At 34.1% G+C, this 20266-nt stretch overlaps 4 protein-coding genes across 8 annotated transcripts; 2 read left to right on the forward strand and 2 right to left on the reverse strand.

Annotated features, from left to right (window-relative positions):
• On the reverse strand, positions 720-2176 carry LOC105168914 (heavy metal-associated isoprenylated plant protein 35). The gene is made up of 3 exons (XM_011089115.2): positions 2010-2176; positions 1845-1920; positions 720-1711 (listed from the first exon to the last, which is right to left on the reverse strand). Exons 1-3 carry the CDS (start codon positions 2043-2045, stop codon positions 810-812), a joined length of 1014 nt encoding a protein of 337 aa, XP_011087417.1. The 5' UTR covers positions 2046-2176; the 3' UTR covers positions 720-809.
• On the reverse strand, positions 4215-5039 carry LOC105169399 (agamous-like MADS-box protein AGL62). Its single transcript, XM_011089791.1, has one exon. It carries the CDS (start codon positions 5037-5039, stop codon positions 4215-4217), a length of 825 nt encoding a protein of 274 aa, XP_011088093.1.
• Positions 6838-13114, forward strand: LOC105168915 (cell cycle checkpoint control protein RAD9A). 5 transcript variants are annotated; one of them, XM_011089119.2, is made up of 11 exons: positions 6838-7111; positions 7695-7814; positions 7893-8001; positions 9361-9612; positions 9696-9808; positions 10137-10201; positions 10619-10845; positions 10920-11073; positions 11886-11926; positions 12023-12208; positions 12717-13114. In XM_011089119.2, the coding sequence occupies exons 1-10, from the start codon at positions 7007-7009 to the stop codon at positions 12139-12141; spliced, it is 1305 nt and encodes a 434-aa protein (XP_011087421.1). In that variant the 5' UTR covers positions 6838-7006; the 3' UTR covers positions 12142-12208; positions 12717-13114. The 5 variants fall into 5 exon arrangements, with proteins under 5 accessions (XP_011087421.1, XP_020551354.1, XP_011087419.1 ...); XM_020695695.1 differs by having other exon boundaries at positions 6840-7111; positions 7724-7814; positions 12014-12208; XM_011089117.2 differs by having other exon boundaries at positions 6841-7111; positions 12014-12208; positions 12722-13114.
• Positions 16622-17456, forward strand: LOC105168916 (rapid alkalinization factor). Its single transcript, XM_011089120.2, has one exon. The coding sequence runs from the start codon at positions 16777-16779 to the stop codon at positions 17128-17130; it is 354 nt and encodes a 117-aa protein (XP_011087422.1). The 5' UTR covers positions 16622-16776; the 3' UTR covers positions 17131-17456.

Here is a 20266-nt window from a genome sequence, read left to right on the forward strand (position 1 = left end):
TGATGGTAAATTACTTACCTACCTATCTCATCATATTTTGGGTTGATTAAAATATTAATTTTGTTTTTGTTGTGTTATACATATTGTTATGTGTAATATATAATAGCAATCGAGAATTAGTTATGTCAAATTATTATTTTAAATCAAAATATTACATACGAACAGTGGTCATAGTTCAAGAAATGCAGAGTGTATTTAATTTTTTTTAATTTTATTATTAGACGTTTTTAAAAAATAAAATTAAAAACAATAAATTTGATATACAACTAATTTTATCTTTTATTTCCAGGTGTGTGATAGTTTGAATTAATGGACAATACTACCAAATAATAATTACTTACGTCGTCTTATAAACTTTCAAAATTTTCAAATTAAATATTATTTAAAAAAATAAGAATTTTAATAAGTGTACGCGTAATTTCTGTAAAATAATAGTGACATAATATTGGTTGCCACTTTAGGGTTGAAATTTCATAATTAAAATATTGTGAATTTGATTATCACAACCATATGTATACATCCACTTTTACAGTAATTTTTATTTATTTTATTTAAATATATTCGTTGATTTAAATTAAATTAAAAAAAAAGAAAAAAGAAAAAAGGAGGTGGCATTAAGAACAAAAGCAAACTATTTCAAGTTAATCATAAAAAAGACAAACTATTTCAAATTAAGAGGAAAATAACAAGGAAAAAGTAGTGCAACTCTTCTACATACATTACAAAAAGTTTCTCCCTTTTTTTTTTTTTTTTTTAACTTATACAAGATGTATAAGCAAAGTATACGGGGAATTTATCCTGTATGACTATCACATGATAAAGCACCCATTTGGATTTTCATCGCTGAATATTTCGAAGGAATCCAGCGGTTGCCGTGGATGCGAGTCGAGATCGGGGGGAGGTGGCTGGGAGTCGGGTCCAGGGTGCATGTAAGCGTAGGAATACGGTGGTGGTGGTGCAGCATAATACGACGCCGTATAGCTGCTCGAAGGATACGCCGTATTGTAGCTCACGACGGGTACGGGTTGTGGTGGTGGGGCGTAGTAGTATTGATGTGGAGGTGGTGGATAGTGGTGATGACGTGGAGGACCATGGTTGGTTGGAGGTGGTGGACCGGGTTCCTGATTCTCTAATCCTGCAGCACTCGATGGCGCACTCCCACTTTGCCCTCTTTTCTTTTTCTTTTTACCAGACGTGCCACCGTTGCTTTTCTCGACCACCTCCTTTTTCTCCCCGGCCTGCGGTGGCTCTCCGCCGGCTGAGCAACCCTCCTCAGTCTTCTTCTCCTCTGCTTTTGTTTCCTGAACGGCAGAGCCGGTCTTCTCCGAAGCATCCTTGACCACTTTAGAGGCTGCGCCGCCACCACTACCACCGCCAGTTTCTTCATTGCTTTTGGCTGCGCCGCCGTCATCAGCCGCTTTAGCACTTCCTTCACTCTTTTTAGCAGGCAGTTGGTCTTTTGTTGCTGGGTCGGGTTCTTTAGCAGCAATCTCTGCAGTGGGAATCGCTTCTTGATTATCCATTTTTCGCTGTGTTTGATGATTCTCTTTCTCTTTGAATCTCTCACTCCCTGGAACTTTCTCAGGCTTTTGCGGCCATAACTCGGCTTTCTTGCCAGCCTTGACCAGTTTCTTGATCAAAGTATCGGCGTCGACGCTGCCGCTCACTGTAACTTTTTGTTGCTTGGTATCAACGTCTACAAACTCCACGCCTGCAGCAATACGAACAGAATTAAACCCAGTAATAGGTATAAAATTGAAGGGACATGGGGGAATTTGTTTCATGCAAGTGTTGATAAACAGAGAGGAGTGAGCGAAATTGGTGTGGCGTTGAGAATCGCGAACCTTGAACTTGGTTGAGAATTTTCTTGACTTTTCTCTTGCAGCCCTCACAATGGATAGAAGCTTTCAGGACACAGGTCTGGAGGGAGTCCAAGGAAAGAGGTCAATGTCTTGTAGGAAATTATAGAGAGAAAAAGCAATTATTTCTTTGTTAAGAGGGGAACTTACCTTGACGGGTTCAGGTTCATCTGCTGTTTCAGCCATGAATGTGTGCGTGTGTGAGAGAGTAGATAGAAAGAGAGAGAATTTGGAGTTTGGTAAAGCAGTGGGAGAAATGATGGAGAAGGGGCTTTAAAGAAAGGAGGAAAAGGCCAAGACCCAAGAAGATGGCGAATCGGAAGTGGAAACTGGTGTCTTTTTTATTGGGGTACTTACACTTATATTTAGTTGTTTTCTTTTTTCTTTTGACAAAAAACAAAGGCTAACTTTATATTGCTTAAGCAAAAAAGATGTGATACAATGAAAGGACGCAATACATTTAACCCCTTTATTTTGATATATAAGGAGATTAGTATATATTAACATAATGTTTATTTTATTTTACGAGGGCTTAATAGAAAAATAAAATTTTGTACTAATTTATCATTATATTTTATCATTTATTTATTAAAGTATAATTCTATCATTGATTTAATACATTTCTCGAAGTACCGGGATATAAATACTTCGCCATTTTTCTTTTTCTTTTTTAATGAAATCGTCTATGCTCTAGGTTTGGCATGAATACCTATCCGTTTACTAATATCTAAAAAATAGTCAATTTACAGTCTAGACACAATAAATGAGGAGTACTTATCCCCTTTACAATTCTACATAGTTTTTGTCTGTGTTTAAGCAATTTCTATCTATTTAGTTTCTATCACAATTTTTTCGAGCTAGTCCACTAAAGGTAAGTGAACTATAATCTAAAATTAGGAACCTATGCTTTATCGAGTCGAAGTATCGCCAACAGTCCTTATGGAATGTTTTCTGGCAACCAAGTATGCTGAAAGTAGGATTTACAATCCACGTCAAATGGTCGATGAGGATGGGGTATAGATCCTCAATTTTGGATGATGGGTTGACCTACGACATAATTTGTTAGACTCGTTGAGATAATCCTTAACTAAAATTCTCATCTTAAGTCAGCGTTCGCTTAGGACAATAAATGGATTCGTAGAGCTAGATCTCAATATCATAAATGCATACTTTGTATGATGAAATTAACTATTTTTTTTATAGAGATCAATTGTCAGAGATTATAAGTAACCATGTGTCCGCTAGGGGCTCTCCCATGGTGGTAGCACATAAAGTTGCTATTTCAGGTTGTCGGGTTGGTAGAAAATGAGTAAATCCTTGTCTTGATTGTTATTTAATGATTCTGAAAGGGCAAAATAGTCAATTCCTTATGTTGTTTACCCACGTCATTACTCTCCCACTTCTCTTAATTAAGCTATGTTTATTTAAGAAGATTGGATTTATGTGTGATATTTGGGATATGGATTGGAATTGAGTTAAAAATAATTATATTAAGTGGTCCAATTTTACGTAATAATGGATATAACTAACATAGTATTTACTTTAAACCATAATTCAGGATTGAACCATAAACTGGTATGTATTTTCAAAACAATCCCTGAACTTTTTTGACTAGCAATATTCATAATATATTAACGCATGAAGAGAAAATCAACAATAAAGTGGATTCCCAAATAAACCAACAAGTTTAAATATTTTTCCATAAAGATAAAATCGTTAGACATTTCCAATGATTTGATTGGGATTTATTTCGATTTTGGTTATGTAGTTATAGGTGTTTGACGTTTTAGTTCTTTATGAAATGGAATAATTAACTAGCGTCAATTATTTTGTAAATTTTGTGATTTGAGGACATTTTGTCATAAACTTCTAAATTTATTGGAAATTTGTACGTGCAAATCATGTGCTAGCTCAAAATTGAGGAATGAGGACATGTGCGATTTGCACTTGTGGTTTTTCAAATAGTTATAAATTTATGACAAAATGTGTCCTCAAATTACTAATTTTATAAAAATAATAGAATAAATCACGAGTTTCACTTTTTAAAGGACCAAAATGTGAATAACTATAAATAAATTGCAATAAAGCCATGCCAAAACATATAAGGAAAAGTGATTCACAACACTCTAGGAAATCAAATCCAAATATGTTACTGCACAAAAGACGAGCTAGAGCAAGAGCAAAACGAACAAAGACATCCACCATAAACCAAGGTAAATCAAATCTATTTAGGAATCCCTATGTTCCTAGGCACTATCGAGCTCGATCGGACATGGGGACATGTAATGAAAATTGCTCCTAGTTCTTGGATTTTCTAAAAGCAAATGGAGCCATGCACAACCATATTCCTAGAAATTACTCGTGATACTCATCAGGATTGACACTGTAGCCATTCGTCTTAGAAGAGTATGGGATCGTAAAACAAGACTTGCCCAACATTAGTTCATGTTGAGTGATGGCATTAGATCTATCAGCTACGGGATCGTCACAAACTTGCACGTTTGGGCTACTTGTGTTGGAAGCTGCTTGAACTTGCGCGTTAGGGCTACCGGCTCCATCATCAATTCGTACACCAAGAACCGACCGGCCACTGCTTTTATGCATAGTTCCCAGATTGAGGGTAGCCTTGGGAGTGCATAAAGTCATGGAACGTGTAGCGTTTTCAACTTTAGTTTCGAGCTTTTGGTTGAAATGTAATAAGGCTGCCTTCAATCGGTCAAGTTGTCGATAATCAAGCTTGTTAATGGTAGGCGGATACCATTGTTGGCTTTGGCCATCCTTCCTCACTTGGTCTAGTTCGATTGCACACTTTTGTTCAAGTTCCAATCGATTCTCTATTTGATTGAGTTCCACTATGCGTTGGCTTATATTTGCTTTATGATGTGCCCCGAGTAATTTCTCAGCATCACTTACTGGTGAAATATTTTGGTCGAGAAACCTCTTAAAAATTGCCTCCACGTTGGGGTGCCCAAAGGAGTGGGCTTTGTTTCCAGGAGAGAAAACAAGCAAAGCAGTTTCAGCCCCACACAGAGTGCTGAGTTCACTAGCCTTTTTAAACAGGCCAGCACGCCGCTTAGAAAAAGTGACTTGAAGATTAGTTTCGTTTTCTATCTTTACCATATTCACCTTCCGACGTCCCTTTCCTTTACTTATTGTGTTGTTGCACCGCGAAGAACTCATCGCTGTAAAAATAATAGGAAAAATCCAACAAACATGAGAGTATGTGAGATTGGAGTAAGTAAGAACAATGAACATGAGGGTGTTTGAGACCATGCAAAGAAAGGGCTATTTATAGGTATGATTCACTTCATATGGATCCTTTCTTACAAAGTATCAAAATTTTGCCATAATGTGTCACCTTATGAAATTAACTACACAATCCTATAGAATTAAAATTATAGTAGTTTATATGAACACTCCTTTAAGTTAGATTTAATTATACAAGTACCCCATGTCTTATAAAATTTACATGTTGAGGTTGCACTCGTAATTACAAGTACAATCCTAATTCAATGTTCAAAATTTTATACAAACACCACCTGAGGTACATTACAGTAACATCCCTCAAGGAATATATTCATAGTTTTACGAATAACATATAATGTTTATGTAATTAGATCTAATATAAGGGATGTTAACGTAATTTACCCTTAAAATTACGTTCAACCATTTTATACCGTCTTATAACTTTGTATTAAATTTACCTTAATATGAATCTCGAAAGAGGATAGGGTTATTAATTTATAAGGTCAAGCATATTGTGTTTAGGATTAATTCATTAAATAAGATCATGGTCCAAGATTCTTCAAGTCACACAAAAATAATTCTTAAATTCACATAAATAGACTTCCTTGTACTATAGAAAATTTTCATGAAGAGATGAGACTATAATTTATAGTCTCCCAATTAGGATTGTCACAAAGATGAATGCTATTGATGAAGTCTTGAGCTATTAATTAAGATTGAAATCTCAAGACTTATAATTACAAGGTCACAAATTCACTTTTTATCAAATTTGTAGATATTAATTTGATTTGTATGTCCGAATTTATTATCTCATTGTCTCTTTTATAAGTTATTGTTATCGATCAATATGTTAAATTCTTAATTGATATCTTAATATACGGGCATAATTATCTTTCCTCTTAAAATAATAAAATGTACTGAAACAATTGATGGAATATGGTAATTGGATATGTGCTTGATCGACCTTCTTTCTAGTCCGATTTGCTTTAGTGTTGCCTTTTCTTTTGATCACGTCTAGGGTTTAGGGTAACAATTCAAATTTAATATATAAATATTTATCATATTTTTATTTATTAAATATAAATAAAATATTTAAAAAATACATCATCTTCTCCACCTACACCTCCCTCCCACCCCACCCCACCCACCTCTGCCTCCTCGTCATTGCCCCCTCAAATTGCCACTATTGTCCTTTGTGGTTGTCGTCCTCCTAATAACAACCGACCCCCGCCATCGTTGTCCACCTCCTCCCCGCCTTGCTCGCGCCCCGCCGTTTGTCTCCTCCTTCCTTCCGATCTACTCCTCTTTGTCTGGTCCTTCGAGCGCCCCCTTGTCCCCTCCCCTCCCCTCCCCTCTAGCCTTTTTCTGGCGTCGGTCATTGCTCCTCACCCTCTCTCTCTCTCTATATATATATACTAAAGATATATATAAATATACATCATTTTAAAATATATTTATAAATTTAAATAATATTGATAACGTATGAACCATTCATTTTTATCATATGCGATTTGACAACAAAAAGATAAGAATAAAAATATCATCTAAAATAATAAAAAAAAAAAAGAAAGAAAGATGGTGCGTGCAATGCACCTCCAGGGCCAAAGGGGACTGTTTGCTATATTTGTAGCATTATAGGAAGATATTTTAGTGTTTATAATTTTTAAATGGGTTATTTTAAACATTCCTTAAAATAAAAGGTGGTAAAATACATTTTACCCTATAAATATATAATGTGTGCGCGTGTGTGTAACCATATCCGCTTCGCCGAAACGGGTCATGGATCCATAGTCCTTTTCCATACTCACATGTTTCCCCTCTTCCCGCCATTTACCACAACACTCACATCGCCTACTGCCGGAGCTTCTACTTACCGTTGAAGAGTGGGAACAGGAAGAAAGATGGAGTTTAGTCTGAGCGGGAATGCACTCAAAACCTTCGCTCGCTCCATCACCTGCCTCGCCAGGATCGGCAACGAGCTCGTTTTCCAGGCCACTCCTTCTCTGGTTCCTGCTCTTTGCTTGTTCTCATTTTTTTATAATCATCATTATTCAAGTAATTATCAGCTGATGTTTCAATAATTTATCATCGCGAAATTTCTTGTTAGGGAATGCCTCAACCTATTGCAAATGATAAATTCCCGACTGACTAGCTATAGCCGCTTTTTGTATGAGGTTTCTAATTGGCCTAATTAGTGTACCTATAACAATTAGTGTTCCAAGGGTTTTGGTTTGCCAGGATGAATACTGGGTGAACGTTCAAATTTGAGCTGATCTTTTATTAACTTCAACTCCATGAGACTGATTCTGTGGATCCAACCATACTATCATGGTTTTGAGATACTAAAGTAAAGTAGAGCGTTTTTACAACATTTCAGAAGGTAAGCTAATTTGTGGAGAGTGGTCCTGTTTTTCTGGCCTTTGCATGAAAAACAATCTGGTGATTTGTAATTTGATGCATAAGCAATATACATGACTGGTATTAATGTGGTTTTTATCTGATTAATTTAACTGCATTATGAAATTGTTGGAGTGGCCAGAATGTTTGTTTTCTATCTTGTTCATATTTGCTTCTTTTTTTGGATGGCAGCTCTCTCTATATACTCTTAATTCTTCCAGGTCTGCCTATCAATCCATAATGTTCAAGCCAGATTTCTTTGATGTATATTCAGTTTCAAGTGCCCAGGTGCAATGCAGCGTCCTTTTGAAGGTATACCTTTTTTCAGTAATTATTCTATCATTCATGAAATACGTATTATGTGGACTGGAAAAGATGTTTTTCACTCAGGCCATCTGTTCTGTTCTGAGAACCCCAATTGCTAGCATAGATCGTTTAAGCGTGTTGTTGGCTGATTCTGATGCATCGAAGGTGCAGTGGACTTTGGACTGTTTTAATGGTACGAGATTCTTCTGCTTCATCTTCCATCCTTTCCTAGCCACCTGATATTCTTTACTGGAAAATTAACTTTATAAGAGAAATTTGTAAATCATATTGAATTTTGTATCTGCTAATTTTTAAGGAATTTTTTGTGGAGAGGTGTACGGCTGCATGGATATCCTTAAACCTATATATTCAAGTGGATAAACACTAAACAAAATGAGCAGATTAGACATTTATCAAGTTGCTAGCATGTTTAACTGAGTTTCTGCTATAAGCTTTTTCACCACTAGTTAGACACAGGAAATTACCTGATGTAATTTATCCTCTGGCATGACTGTAATATGCTGACCTGACTCCTCATTCATCAATTTTTAATTCTATCATATGGTGATAATCCAATGAATACAACATTATTCATGTTTTGTTTGGTGCTTTTGTACTTAGACAAGCTGAAATTGCATAACATTCGTACTAATTACTAAACCTGAAATGTTGCCTGTGATGGTGTACTACAGTTGAAAACCCATCCCTGATGGACTTGTAAATGTGGATGAATTTGTAAAATTATTATGTTTTTGTTGGTTAAATTTTGAATAGACTTTGAGATCACATCTCTAGAAATCTATTTTGGAATTTGGATCACATCTCTAGAAATCTAGTTTGTTGAAGGGTTTGTTAGTGGTTTGAAATCTTTTTCTTGCATCTCTTGTGTAGATAGCCAATGTAGTGCATTCCCACCAAACTTTAGCAGTAACTTTAAGGACTTATCGGAAAGCCATATGAATAAGCCCATACCATAAATGAACTAATTTCTCTAACAGTTAAACCAAAAAGCTCCTTCCACAGACCATGAAATTTTCATTCAGTCTTTGACACGTCCAACATCCCTTTAGATGTGTCTAGAACCAAAAAGGAAGTCCAATTTGTTATTTTGATACACAATTCTCTATCAAAGTTTGCTAGGAACACAACTTATGATTTGTATACAAGAGTTGCATATTATTTTCTTCAAAGTAGAGAACCTCCCACCCAGAACTTGTGCATGCACCCGAACCTCCCTCCCCCACAATGAAAACGAAAAAAAGAAAAAGAAGAGGGGTGAGGGGGTGAGGGAGAAAAAGAACAAGAAGAGAAGATGATATGTTCACACCACAAAGGGTGTAACATCTACTGCTGCACACACCACCAATTTAAGTATGTACCTCATCTACTGGTTTTCACATTTGCATATCTACATATAATGAACATATAAGAACCAAGAGAAAGGGTGTAAAAACCCATGTCTGTATATGGCATAAGATGATATGACACATGTATTTAGGTCAATACACCCTGTCATGCTTCGTACTTCCAAAGCACCCTCCTATTTTGACAGGTGTAAGAAAGGCCTATTGGATTACTTGCAATGTTGAACCTGATATACAGCATCTATCACTTGATCGGCGAAAGCTTCCCAGCAGCTTTGTAGTAAGGCCTCGTGATCTTAACAGGTTACTGGCTAATTTTCAGTCAACTCTTCAAGAGATCACGATCATTGCAACTCAACCATCTGCCTTGCCTTGTGATGCTGCTGATCAAATTGGGGGAAAAGCTGTTGAACTTAGAAGTTATATAGACCCAACCAAAGGTAAACGGCGCAAATGTGTGATTATTATCCTCCAACAAGCTCAGTTCACAGCTAAAAGTTAAGCTTCAATATCTTGATTTCAGAAAATGATTCATCACTACACACTCAGCTGTGGATAGATCCTACTGAAGAGTTTGTGCAATATACTCACACTGGTAATCCTGTAGATGTAACATTTGGGGTGAAGGAGCTGAAGGTAATTCAACATCTACTGACATTTATCCTTCTTTACTTAGGTTTCTCAGCTGAGCAGAATTTTTTCACCAAATTAAAACCTTATTAACATGTTTCATTTCTAAGAAATGCTTGTAGTCGGCTATAAACCTCCAAACTCATACCTTTTCTGTTCAACCTCCATTATTGTCAAATCAATCTCTAAAGTGGAGCTTTTATTATTCCCTTTGTCTGATTGAGATCATTTGATATTATGCCTTTGTTTAAGTATTTGCAACACTTGAACAAAGTTTGCAAAACTCAAAGAAAAATTTGCAACGCTTATTTATTCATTTTTCCTCTTGTTCCAGGCATTTCTTGCGTACTGTGAGGGATGTGAAGTTGATATACATTTATATTTTGATAAAGCTGGAGAGTAAGAACCTTTTTCTTCCAGTGATCAACTGTGTTTGATGAAGTCCCTTCTATCTCATCTGTTTTATGTCTAGTAAAGACATCCAAATTATAGCTACAAGATGGATGAATATGAATGACCTCAATTTTGGCTCTCTTTATGCATTTGCTGAACTGTATATTAAAGTTTTAGAACTCACATCTGAGTTGTAAAATAATCTAAAGAAGAGATAGCAGTGACAGACTTATTGACAGTTCACACTGCCTGTAAATTGCAAAAATCACCTTATGCATGTGTAGGCTTATCTCTCTCCAACATAACTAAGTTCTTTTCATTTTCACATGATCTGAGTCAGTGACCATATACTTGTTTGACATTCTATTTTGTGGTTGTGGAATAAGAATGGCACTCTTGTTAAATATAATTTGTCAATTGGAGGGACAGGCCAATCCTAATGGCACCAAAATTCGGGTTAGATGACGGATCCTGTTCAAACTTTGATGCCACCCTTGTACTTGCCACCATGCTTGTCTCACAACTCAATGGTGGAGATTCTTCTGAACCTCCAACAGCAGCCACTGCTGGACCCCCAGGACAGCAGGGGACAAAAGGAACTAATTCTGAGCATCCATCGGATCATACCAGAATTTGGTCTGAACTCTCAGGTGAGATCAGCCAATTTCTTAGAATGTTCAGACTTTAAAGCATGCATGTCCTTCATAAAACTATCCACATGTAGGAAGTGCAGCAAAAGATGGTAATGGTGGCGCAGATAGGCAAGTCTCTGGGGAAAGAAACCAAAATATCAATGAGCAGAGGACGATTCAGAGGATGGGTATGATGAATATTTCTATAGGTAACAATGCTGATGGATTGCCCAGTTCTCATGAGGAGTATCCTTAAAAATTTTATTTGCTACCAGATTTTTATTTATCAAGGTTGTTCAGCATAATTGCTCCATTGGTGGTAACCTATGGTATGAAGAGCTTCACTAAGAACTTTTGCATGTCTCTCTTTTGTTGCATGGTCTTGAAGCTTTGACTTTTTTCCTGATTTATAAATTGCTCATGCCTGCTCATTTAAGCTCGTAGTGTATCGATAGACACACCTACCTCTGCAATTCTCCAGAAAAGGAGTAAAACGAAGAAAGCATGCTGTATCTGTGATAATTAATTGCTTATAATCAAATCCTAGTTTTAAGGAAGGTTGATGTATAAATCTTGTGCTGCTAGTTTGTTGTATAAAGAAAACCAGGAGAGCATGCCATAAAGTGTCCCCATCTAAGGTTTCCTCTTTGCAAGAAGAAAGACCTTAAAAGGGTGTATGTCACAATCTCGGAACCATCCAAAGAGTGTTTCTGAACCTCTTCAACATAGGGTATACTGTAATCCAGGAACCAATCCAAATTATTTCTGAACTTTTTCGACCTGGGGCTAACTTTTCTATCAAGGTTGATTTTTCAAATTCTATATTTCTGTTTTCAACTCACAGAATATACAAACTTACCTAATCAGCAATTGTTTTGGGGTCTTAATCACAGTCTAATGATATGGGGTGGATATCAACCAGATGTAAGCAAGTGGGTCATTCACCGTAAGTGAATATGACTTCAATGGAAGTAGTAAATAAGATGTAAGCATGTCATCATGTGATACATTCTGATGTCCACAGTTACTCAAGTACTTATTATCTTAACCAAAATTAGCTGCCATCCCATTGAAACAGATAATCCAGGACAACCACAAGGTCGGTTTCAGTATGCAGGTTCTCTTATAATTTCTTTTGGTTCTGGTAAATGCTCAATAAACTATTGGTTTGTTCTTCTACTCTTAGATGGTGCAGACATTAATTGCCATGGTTTCTCACAACGCCATCCAAGCAACTGGGTGGATGCCGACGAGGATGATGATGAAGGGGATGAGACTGAGTTGTGTGTGCAGTCAACACCCCCATACTCATGAATAAAAAGGGGAACCACATATTTATCCTTTGATCAGACCAATGGAAGGGCTAGTAGCTGTGTCTGCTGTAAGTTCAAATCTCTACACTCCATTTCCCAAATTGACATAATTTTAGTATTCAAAATGAAGTTAAACTAAGCTTCAAGCATTAGATACAAGTGAACATTCTTTCTTCTTTTCCCTCATAAACTGAAATAATAACTGCGGGGGCCAGTTTATATGTACCTTTTCTTTAGCATTGCTGTGTTTTTGCTGTTTGTCAACCATATAAGAGAGGAAATTTCTGTCCACTACATTAAAAGAGAACTTGGACATCATAAATCAGATAATACCACCACCAAAAACCTGAAAGAATCATGGACTTCTTGATTAAGAGAGAAAATAGTGAAATGAATCATGTTGCCAAAATGGGGACATGACGGAGACTATGCTATGTTTACTTCATCCATGGTTTCCTTTTTTATGCATGCTTCTGCTGAAATAGGACGAGAAATGTAGAATCTGGTTGCCTTAGTTAGGGTCACTTTCTGTTATTTGCTATCTATTTGTACTAAATTTAGCATTCATATGACCAGGTTAGCTTGTCGCAACCCAATGGCATTTAACTATTAGTATGTTTTTGGGGCTGCCTGTGATATTTCAAGATCATTACAGAGATTCTTATTCGAGATATGTGTTAGATTTGTAACAATTCATGAGAACCAAATTTGGCTCGATTGTCAGTTAAGGCCCTGCTGTAGCTGCTTTTGAGCTATTTATTCCTTGCAAGCTCAACATATGTAATCTTAACCTTGTCATTGTTAAATAATTATATGAATTTCGGTAGTTCCCTTCCTATAGTTTGAGTCACACCAGAAATGTCCCGAGGCAGTTAGTTGTACAATGAAATCTAAACCTCTGAATTTCGGTTCAAGTGACACTTAAAGCAATAAAGCACTTGCGAGATGCCTCGGATCCGGTGTTTAATCTCCATTGTCGTTTATGATAGAATAAATACTTTTTAAATGAAGGAATGTGTTAGGAGTGAGGGTTGGTTTCTTCTCGTTACTCTATTATTATTTGTATTTTGTACTTTATTATTAATAACTTGTTACTTTAATTAATGCACTAATTATTATTATTAAAAAACAAAGACAGCCTAATGCACTAATTAAGTTCCTCCATTTGATAATTAATAATAAATAACTTGTACACTACCTATGCGCCGTTCACTTGTCAAAATAATAAATTATATTCTTTTTCTTGGACGGGAATCTGGGAACCAACAGTTATATCTCTATGTATTCTTTGAAAAAAAAAAGAATTGAAATATTATTGGGTAATGAAAGTGAAAACCTGCATGTATCATATGCCTTAGTAATTAAGGTTGAACGTGAGTTTAACAACATGTCTGTTGATTGGTTGATTCTTGGTCTTTTACAATAATAAACTAATTCCAGATTCTTGGAGGGGCGCCTGCACTTTGTATGCCTGTCAGGATTTTGTAACCGATATCGTCACCCCTGCCTTTTCATTTGTTGCATTAGGGGGAAAAAATGGAAAAGGAAAGAAAGGAATAGAAGAGAATGTTTTGTATTTGGGTAATCAAATCAAATAATCTGGCAAACATAGATGATGAAAAAGAGTATTACTAAGATGAAATGATTGAGGCAATTTGTTTTTATTCTCAGAGGTGCAAACTTTCTTTTATTTATTATTAATTTTAATTAACAACTTTATTGTTAATTTGTTTGTAGAATTGAAGTGATGATGGATTGGATTGGTATAGTATTTGGTGACAGGACGATACAGCTCATTTTTTACGCGCAATCGCCGAATTTTTATGATCTGTTTGATTTGCATTCTGGGACCCTACCCCTATCTCCACTCCCTTCAGTCCCCCAACCCCACCTCTCTTTTTTAAAATAAAGTGGTAGAAACATATAGAATCAGAATAAATAATATCTCACATACTAAATATTGTTCGAATTACAAGTTTTTAGATAAAATTATAACATCATATAAAATTAAAATGAATAATATTTCGTGCAATGAGGCACTGTCCAAATTACAAATTGTATCATTGAATGAAATTGCATCATATTTAATTGACCTCGATTGATAGAATTAATTTAACACATTTTTAGGCCGTAACCATCAATAATGTAGCAAATGATTATTTTTTTATGTGATTGATTTTCTTTTATTTTAGTATTTTTATACCTAAATTTATATTTTTTTTCCCCTAAAATAGGACTAAGGATAACTAACATAACAATCCACTTGAACGTGATGAACCAATTCTTATATTATAACTTAGGTGCAACTTACCTAAAGTATCACAAAAATAAGGGTAAATTATATTGACATTCTCTCATATTAAATTAAAATATACCAAAAATTATATGTCTTTTATAAAATTATAGTTACACTTTTATTTAAAGGCAAAGTTTATACAGATACCCTCTAAAAAATTATATACAAGAGGATGTAACTGTAGTTTTATAAAAAACAACGTGTTTGTATAATTTAACCTAACCTAAAAAGACGTTAATATAATTTACCCTAAAACATAAGTCTTTCTATCGCAGTTATAATCGATTCACTCAATTAAATAATTTAGAATTTGAGACCTTAATTTATTTATTTTTTTCAGACAAAAGTTAAAATTGATTTCCCAACTCCTTAAAAATTCAAGTTTTTCTTACAAATTTTCATATTTTTCCATTCATATTATCCTTTTTCTTCTTTTACTGCACATATAAAATTGATAATTTTATTTTTTTAATTATATAATATCATCGAATATGAGAAAAATATTATAATTTAAAAAAAATATTCATAATTACATTAAACCTAAAAAGAATGATTGTAATTTAGTTTGGAATGACTTGAAATATATGGTGAATTGTTGTATGATAATTGAGGCTTACTTAACTCTTACGCTTGCAATAAAGCAGCCTATCCACTTATTGGTATGTTAGGTGCTTGCTTTTGTAATTACTTTTTTTGGTTCTTTTTCTTTTGGATGATTTTATTTTGATACACCTTATTTATTAACACAATTAATTATCATATTATACTCCATGTGTATGTATAATTTTAATTTTTTTGTATATTATTTAATTATATTGAAAAGGTAAAATTAAATGATCATAAATTTATGTTATTCTAAACAGCTTTTATTAGTTTTAGATGTGCATTCAAGAATAATTTTTGATATTTTTTTTTAAGAATATGGTCATTTTGTTATAAAATGAAGGATTAATTACACTTACACTCATCTAAGTAGTCTTTACGACGTACTAGAAAGACTCGATTGATATAACGTGATTAATAAAACTATTAGAATAGTGTGAATGTGATAATTATAACTGTTAAAAATATTTGTTGGAATTTTTACGATATTTTTGCCATCGAAACACTTATATATATATATTTGAACTGTTAAGTACATTTAAAATAAATAAACAAATAAACTAGAGAAATTGAAGAGATTCCTTAGAAATTACAAAACAAGGGAGAAATTAACATAATTAGAGTCAATGATTAAACTTGTAACAATAAATCAATCATACAATATTCCTTTTTATTTAAAGAATGTGGATGCAAATTTTATTCCTCAATTCATTATTTTCGAAAACTATTCCCTCTAAATTATAAATTGTGGTTTGTGACGCTCGATATCGATTTTTTTGTTGTGTCAATAATACTATATTAAATACAATGCGTTGATTTATATATTATTATTTTATTTTTATTTATAATATATTATAAAACATAAAAAATAATTTATTATATACATGTAAGGATAGTATATCATGATGGCTAATTATACATTTATTTCGCATCATTAATAATTGACGCATGTTATTTATAAATTAAAAAATATATATAATTGTATTAAATTATAATTAAAAAATAGAGGTGTATGGTATACACTCATGAATCATGACTTTTGTAACTCGGAGGGGGTAATGTGCAAATTGATTTTATACACAATGCCTAGTCCGTAATTGAGGAGCTCCACTTTTGTTTTTTTGGTCTGTCATTGTTGTTTTCATATTTTCTCTCACATTAATGCGTGTAACAACTTATATTTTTTATATTTATATGAATAGTCTGCTCATAAAAATTTATTTGATATGTAATAAATTATTAATAAGTCAATTAAATAAATATGAATCTTTATTCCTTTTTTTTGTGAATACCAATAAATTCAGTGAATTTTTTGTTAACGCATGAATCTATTTATCAGATATAAATAATATTAGGGATAATAAATAAAAAAATTTAAATTATAAAAAGATTATTTATAATTATAATAAATTTTAAAGAAATAGGATGTAATTTTCTTAAAAAAATAGTAATAAATTAATTATAGACATGTATTTAGGAAGAAGAACGTGTGAAACAGAAATTGATGTAAGGGTGATCTTCACTTTTTAAAACAAGTAGTGGATACCCTCTACAGCCAACACCCCCCTTTCCCACATATATATTACAATTCAAGCACCCTTTCTCCCCACTTGCACTCTCTCCCCATCCTTGCCAAGCAAGAGCCAAGAAGAATCTAGAGAGAGAAAACCCAATCCCAGCAATAATTCACTTCATACTTCAGAGATTTGAGTTAAAAGATCGGCTTTTCATTGGAAAATGGCTGGGAGTTGGAAACTGCTGTTGGCCCTCTGCTTAATCTCGTCTCTTCTACTCTCCCACGCGTCTGCCGCCGGCGACCACGATGCCTCCGGGTGGCTGATGCCGGCCGTGAGACCGGGCTGCAGGGGAACCGTCGCAGAGTGCCTCGCCAACGAAGACGAGGAGTTCGAGCTGGATTCGGAGTCCAACAGGCGCATCCTAGCCACCCGGCGCTACATCAGCTACGGCGCTCTTCAGAGGAACAGCGTCCCCTGCTCCCGCCGCGGCGCCTCCTACTACAACTGCCGGCCCGGCGCACAGGCCAATCCCTACAGCCGCGGCTGCAGCGCCGTCACTCGTTGCAGGAGCTGAAGCAAATGCATCTCTCCATCACTACTGCTAAATATTCTATTCATTTTATTCTGCTTCCTGGAAAATTTTTAATTCTTTTTTCTTTTCTTCTTCTTCTTCTTTCTTTTTGGAGAGGGGGTGTTTGATATACGAGAAATTAATAATTGAAGATAGTGTTGTTGTGTCATTGATGGTGGCTGGCTCCTCATACACACAGTCTTGGAGTTATTTTCTTTTTCTGTGAATAATAATTCATACTCAATACTCTGAACTTGGGCTCAGAATTTGATTCTCTTTCTTGAGTTTTTGAAATCATTTACATGGAAATTGACGCTTGTGTGATTTGGGATTTGAAGCAAAAAGATGGTTGGTGTGTTTGCATCTTAAGGAAATGTTTGGTTCTGTGAGATTTCAATGAATTTTGATTATTTATGGTGGTGGTTCAGTATATTAAATTCTTGGAGTAGGTGACATGGGGTTTGGAATTGAAGCAAAATAGGCTGTTTTTCCACATTTAATTGATGAAAAGATGGGAATCTTTGTGGTTGGATGATGATCATCATCATAATGTCCATTAACAACTTGGTTCTTGATTTTGTAGTTATGTTCAAGATAAATGACAGGGAATTGTATTTGTAATTACAAATATACATTTATTGAAAAGTTTTATACATAATCTCTAAAATATATTACACTAAAAACTTGTAATGTGATCAAGAATGAAAGGTGTTTTTATAATTATATCAAATTTCACGGCGTAATTGATCATATGGTTATGTTCATCAATTAGCTCAATTTCTATTTATATGTATATTTGGTAATTAAAATTAGGGTTTACAGAGTGGAGAATATATGCAAAAACCCATCTGGCAAAAGGGAAAAGATCTCTTGTATTAAACAATTTGACATAAAATATTGTCTTGACAAATAGAGAAGAAGATTTGAAGAGTTGAGACAGCCACATACCACCTAAACTACAGCTGGATGGGTTGGCCAATCAGCTAAACTCCTACTCCCCAATGCATTATTCTTTTCTTGGTTGATGCTTTTGGGTTTTTTGCTGTAATTTTAAGTCTGAATTAGGGGCTAAAAATTGTGTTTAAGCCCTTCATTCAGTTTCAGTTTCAGTTTGATGGAAATAATTTTTGTCCACTTATCATAAAGGTGGGTAAGAATAATATTAGATGAGCTCAGTTATAACCCTTTGATATTTACGTTAGTAAGGTTGGTAGTAATAGTCAAATTGTAAAGACAATCACATGGGTTCGAATTTCAGCCAACATGCGGGTGATTGCTCACTTTATGTGGATTTATTGTAATTTATTTAACGAATTTTAGTCATATTGATGTATTTATCGAACTAATCATGTATCGTTCAACTGCTCAATTTATTGAAATATTAATATAATCATATAATTTTTAATTTTATTTTCTTAAAAAAAAAAGAAAAAGAAAAAGAAAGAGAAGGGAAAACATTATAATAAAATCAATCAAATTCAAGCATATTGGAATATGATCAAGAGTGAGGTGTTAGGAAAGGAATGATGTGTGTTTGAAATATCTAAATTGCCCTCCAAAACAGGAAAATATCAAATCTTCTGTTTCCCTTTCTTTTTTGTATTATTTTTGGTATTTAAAATTAATAATAAAATGAAAAAAAAATAGTATCTTTTTGTATTTGAAAATAATAATAAAGTGAAAAAAAAATAGTATCTTTTTATTGAGTTATAATTATCACAATTTTGATTGTCGAAGTCAAATATTTATAACTAACCAACAAAATTATCACTACAATAAATAAATAACTATTATTAAAATAAATTAATATCTATACATTAATGAAATTTAAAATCCTAACAATAATTATAAAATTTTAATTTCGTCAGTTAAATTAAACCTCATTAACATAAAATAAAAGAGTATTCTATTATTTGAAAGCGTGTAAATATGTTGTTTCTATCACGCGGAATTGGCCCAGAAAGTCTCTATTGCCAACTTCTTTGGTCTCTATCCTTTCTGTTTTGCACAATGTGCGTCCATAATTATATTTTTTTAAATAATACAAAAATACAGGACAAAAAGTTACTGTTAATCATTTACTTGAAATATAATTTGTAATAAAAATAATGTTAATGTGATGGGGAAACCCCAATTTTAAAGTGTCAAAAATACCCTTAATGAAGGGTATTTTCGTCATTTATGAGCTCAAGGTCCACGCCCCTGGGAAAACGGGTTGGATAGCCCAGTTCCGGACCCATTTTGAGAAAAAAGACCCAGAAATTTAAGGATCGTCCGATCGAGAACGTATGCTTCTTGGATGAGGATACGTGGCCCAAATAACAGTAACCATTTGGGCCCTATAAATAATTCGACGCACTGTTATTTGAGGTAATTGGCATCTAGTTACATTCGACCTCTTTATCTTTTAATCGCACATTTTCTATTCGATTCGATCTTACTAACTTGAGCGTCGAAGGGTCAAAATCGGAGACGAACCCGACGAGCCTCGTGTGATTTCTTATCCTCAGAATCCAATATTGTTTTGATGGAATACGTGGCTGACTACAAGATCGTTGTGGAAGGTCGCTAATTTCGATCAAGATCATAATGTTATATCATTAAAGTGTATATAGCAGAAAGGTAGGAGTAGCATTAAAGAGTTTCACATGGTGTGCATCATAATTTATGATGATTTTGAGCACTACAAAGATTATCAATCTTTAAAGATGATTGTGTTTTCGTTCCTATATATGTATATATATATATACATCAATATCACTTCCTCTCTTTCTTATTTAAATACATAACGTGCTGGTTGGTAATGATTTGGACCCACTTCACTAAAAGGTTCACCACTTAATTTAATTACCGCCTATTTAATTTATTTATTTCATAACTTGTGATTTAGGTCAATGAAATTTAATTCAAAGTTATATAACCTCAGCACATCATAATATAAAATTTACTGAATTTATTAATATTTATGTATTTTTATTATGATATCCGAACTAGGTATCAACACACAACATACTCTCTCTATTTTTGTCTCCTCTTTTATGTGGTATAGTATTCTCATCTTGGTCCCCATTCTTCGCCAACTTAAAGATAATATTACCATTTGAGTGTTGACAAATGTAGTTCATATGATGTTTGAGGT

This window comes from Sesamum indicum, linkage group LG8 (genome assembly GCF_000512975.1).
Source record: "Sesamum indicum cultivar Zhongzhi No. 13 linkage group LG8, S_indicum_v1.0, whole genome shotgun sequence".
NCBI classification, from domain to species: Eukaryota; Viridiplantae; Streptophyta; class Magnoliopsida; order Lamiales; family Pedaliaceae; genus Sesamum; species Sesamum indicum.

Coding starts and splice junctions, on each gene's coding strand:
- LOC105168914 (XM_011089115.2), bottom strand. CDS start 2,045: ATGGCTGAAACAGCAGATGAACCTGAACCCGTCAAG. Junction 1,921..2,009: donor ATGAACCTGAACCCGTCAAG/GTAAGTTCCCCT, acceptor GACTCCCTCCAG/ACCTGTGTCCTGAAAGCTTC. Junction 1,712..1,844: donor AATTCTCAACCAAGTTCAAG/GTTCGCGATTCT, acceptor GTATTGCTGCAG/GCGTGGAGTTTGTAGACGTT.
- LOC105168916 (XM_011089120.2), top strand. CDS start 16,777: ATGGCTGGGAGTTGGAAACTGCTGTTGGCCCTCTGCTTAATCTCGTCT.
- LOC105169399 (XM_011089791.1), bottom strand. CDS start 5,039: ATGAGTTCTTCGCGGTGCAACAACACAATAAGTAAAGGAAAGGGACGT.
- LOC105168915 (XM_011089117.2), top strand. CDS start 7,007: ATGGAGTTTAGTCTGAGCGGGAATGCACTCAAAACCTTCGCTCGCTCC. Junction 7,112..7,694: donor TCCAGGCCACTCCTTCTCTG/GTTCCTGCTCTT, acceptor TTTGGATGGCAG/CTCTCTCTATATACTCTTAA. Junction 9,809..10,136: donor TTGGGGTGAAGGAGCTGAAG/GTAATTCAACAT, acceptor CTCTTGTTCCAG/GCATTTCTTGCGTACTGTGA.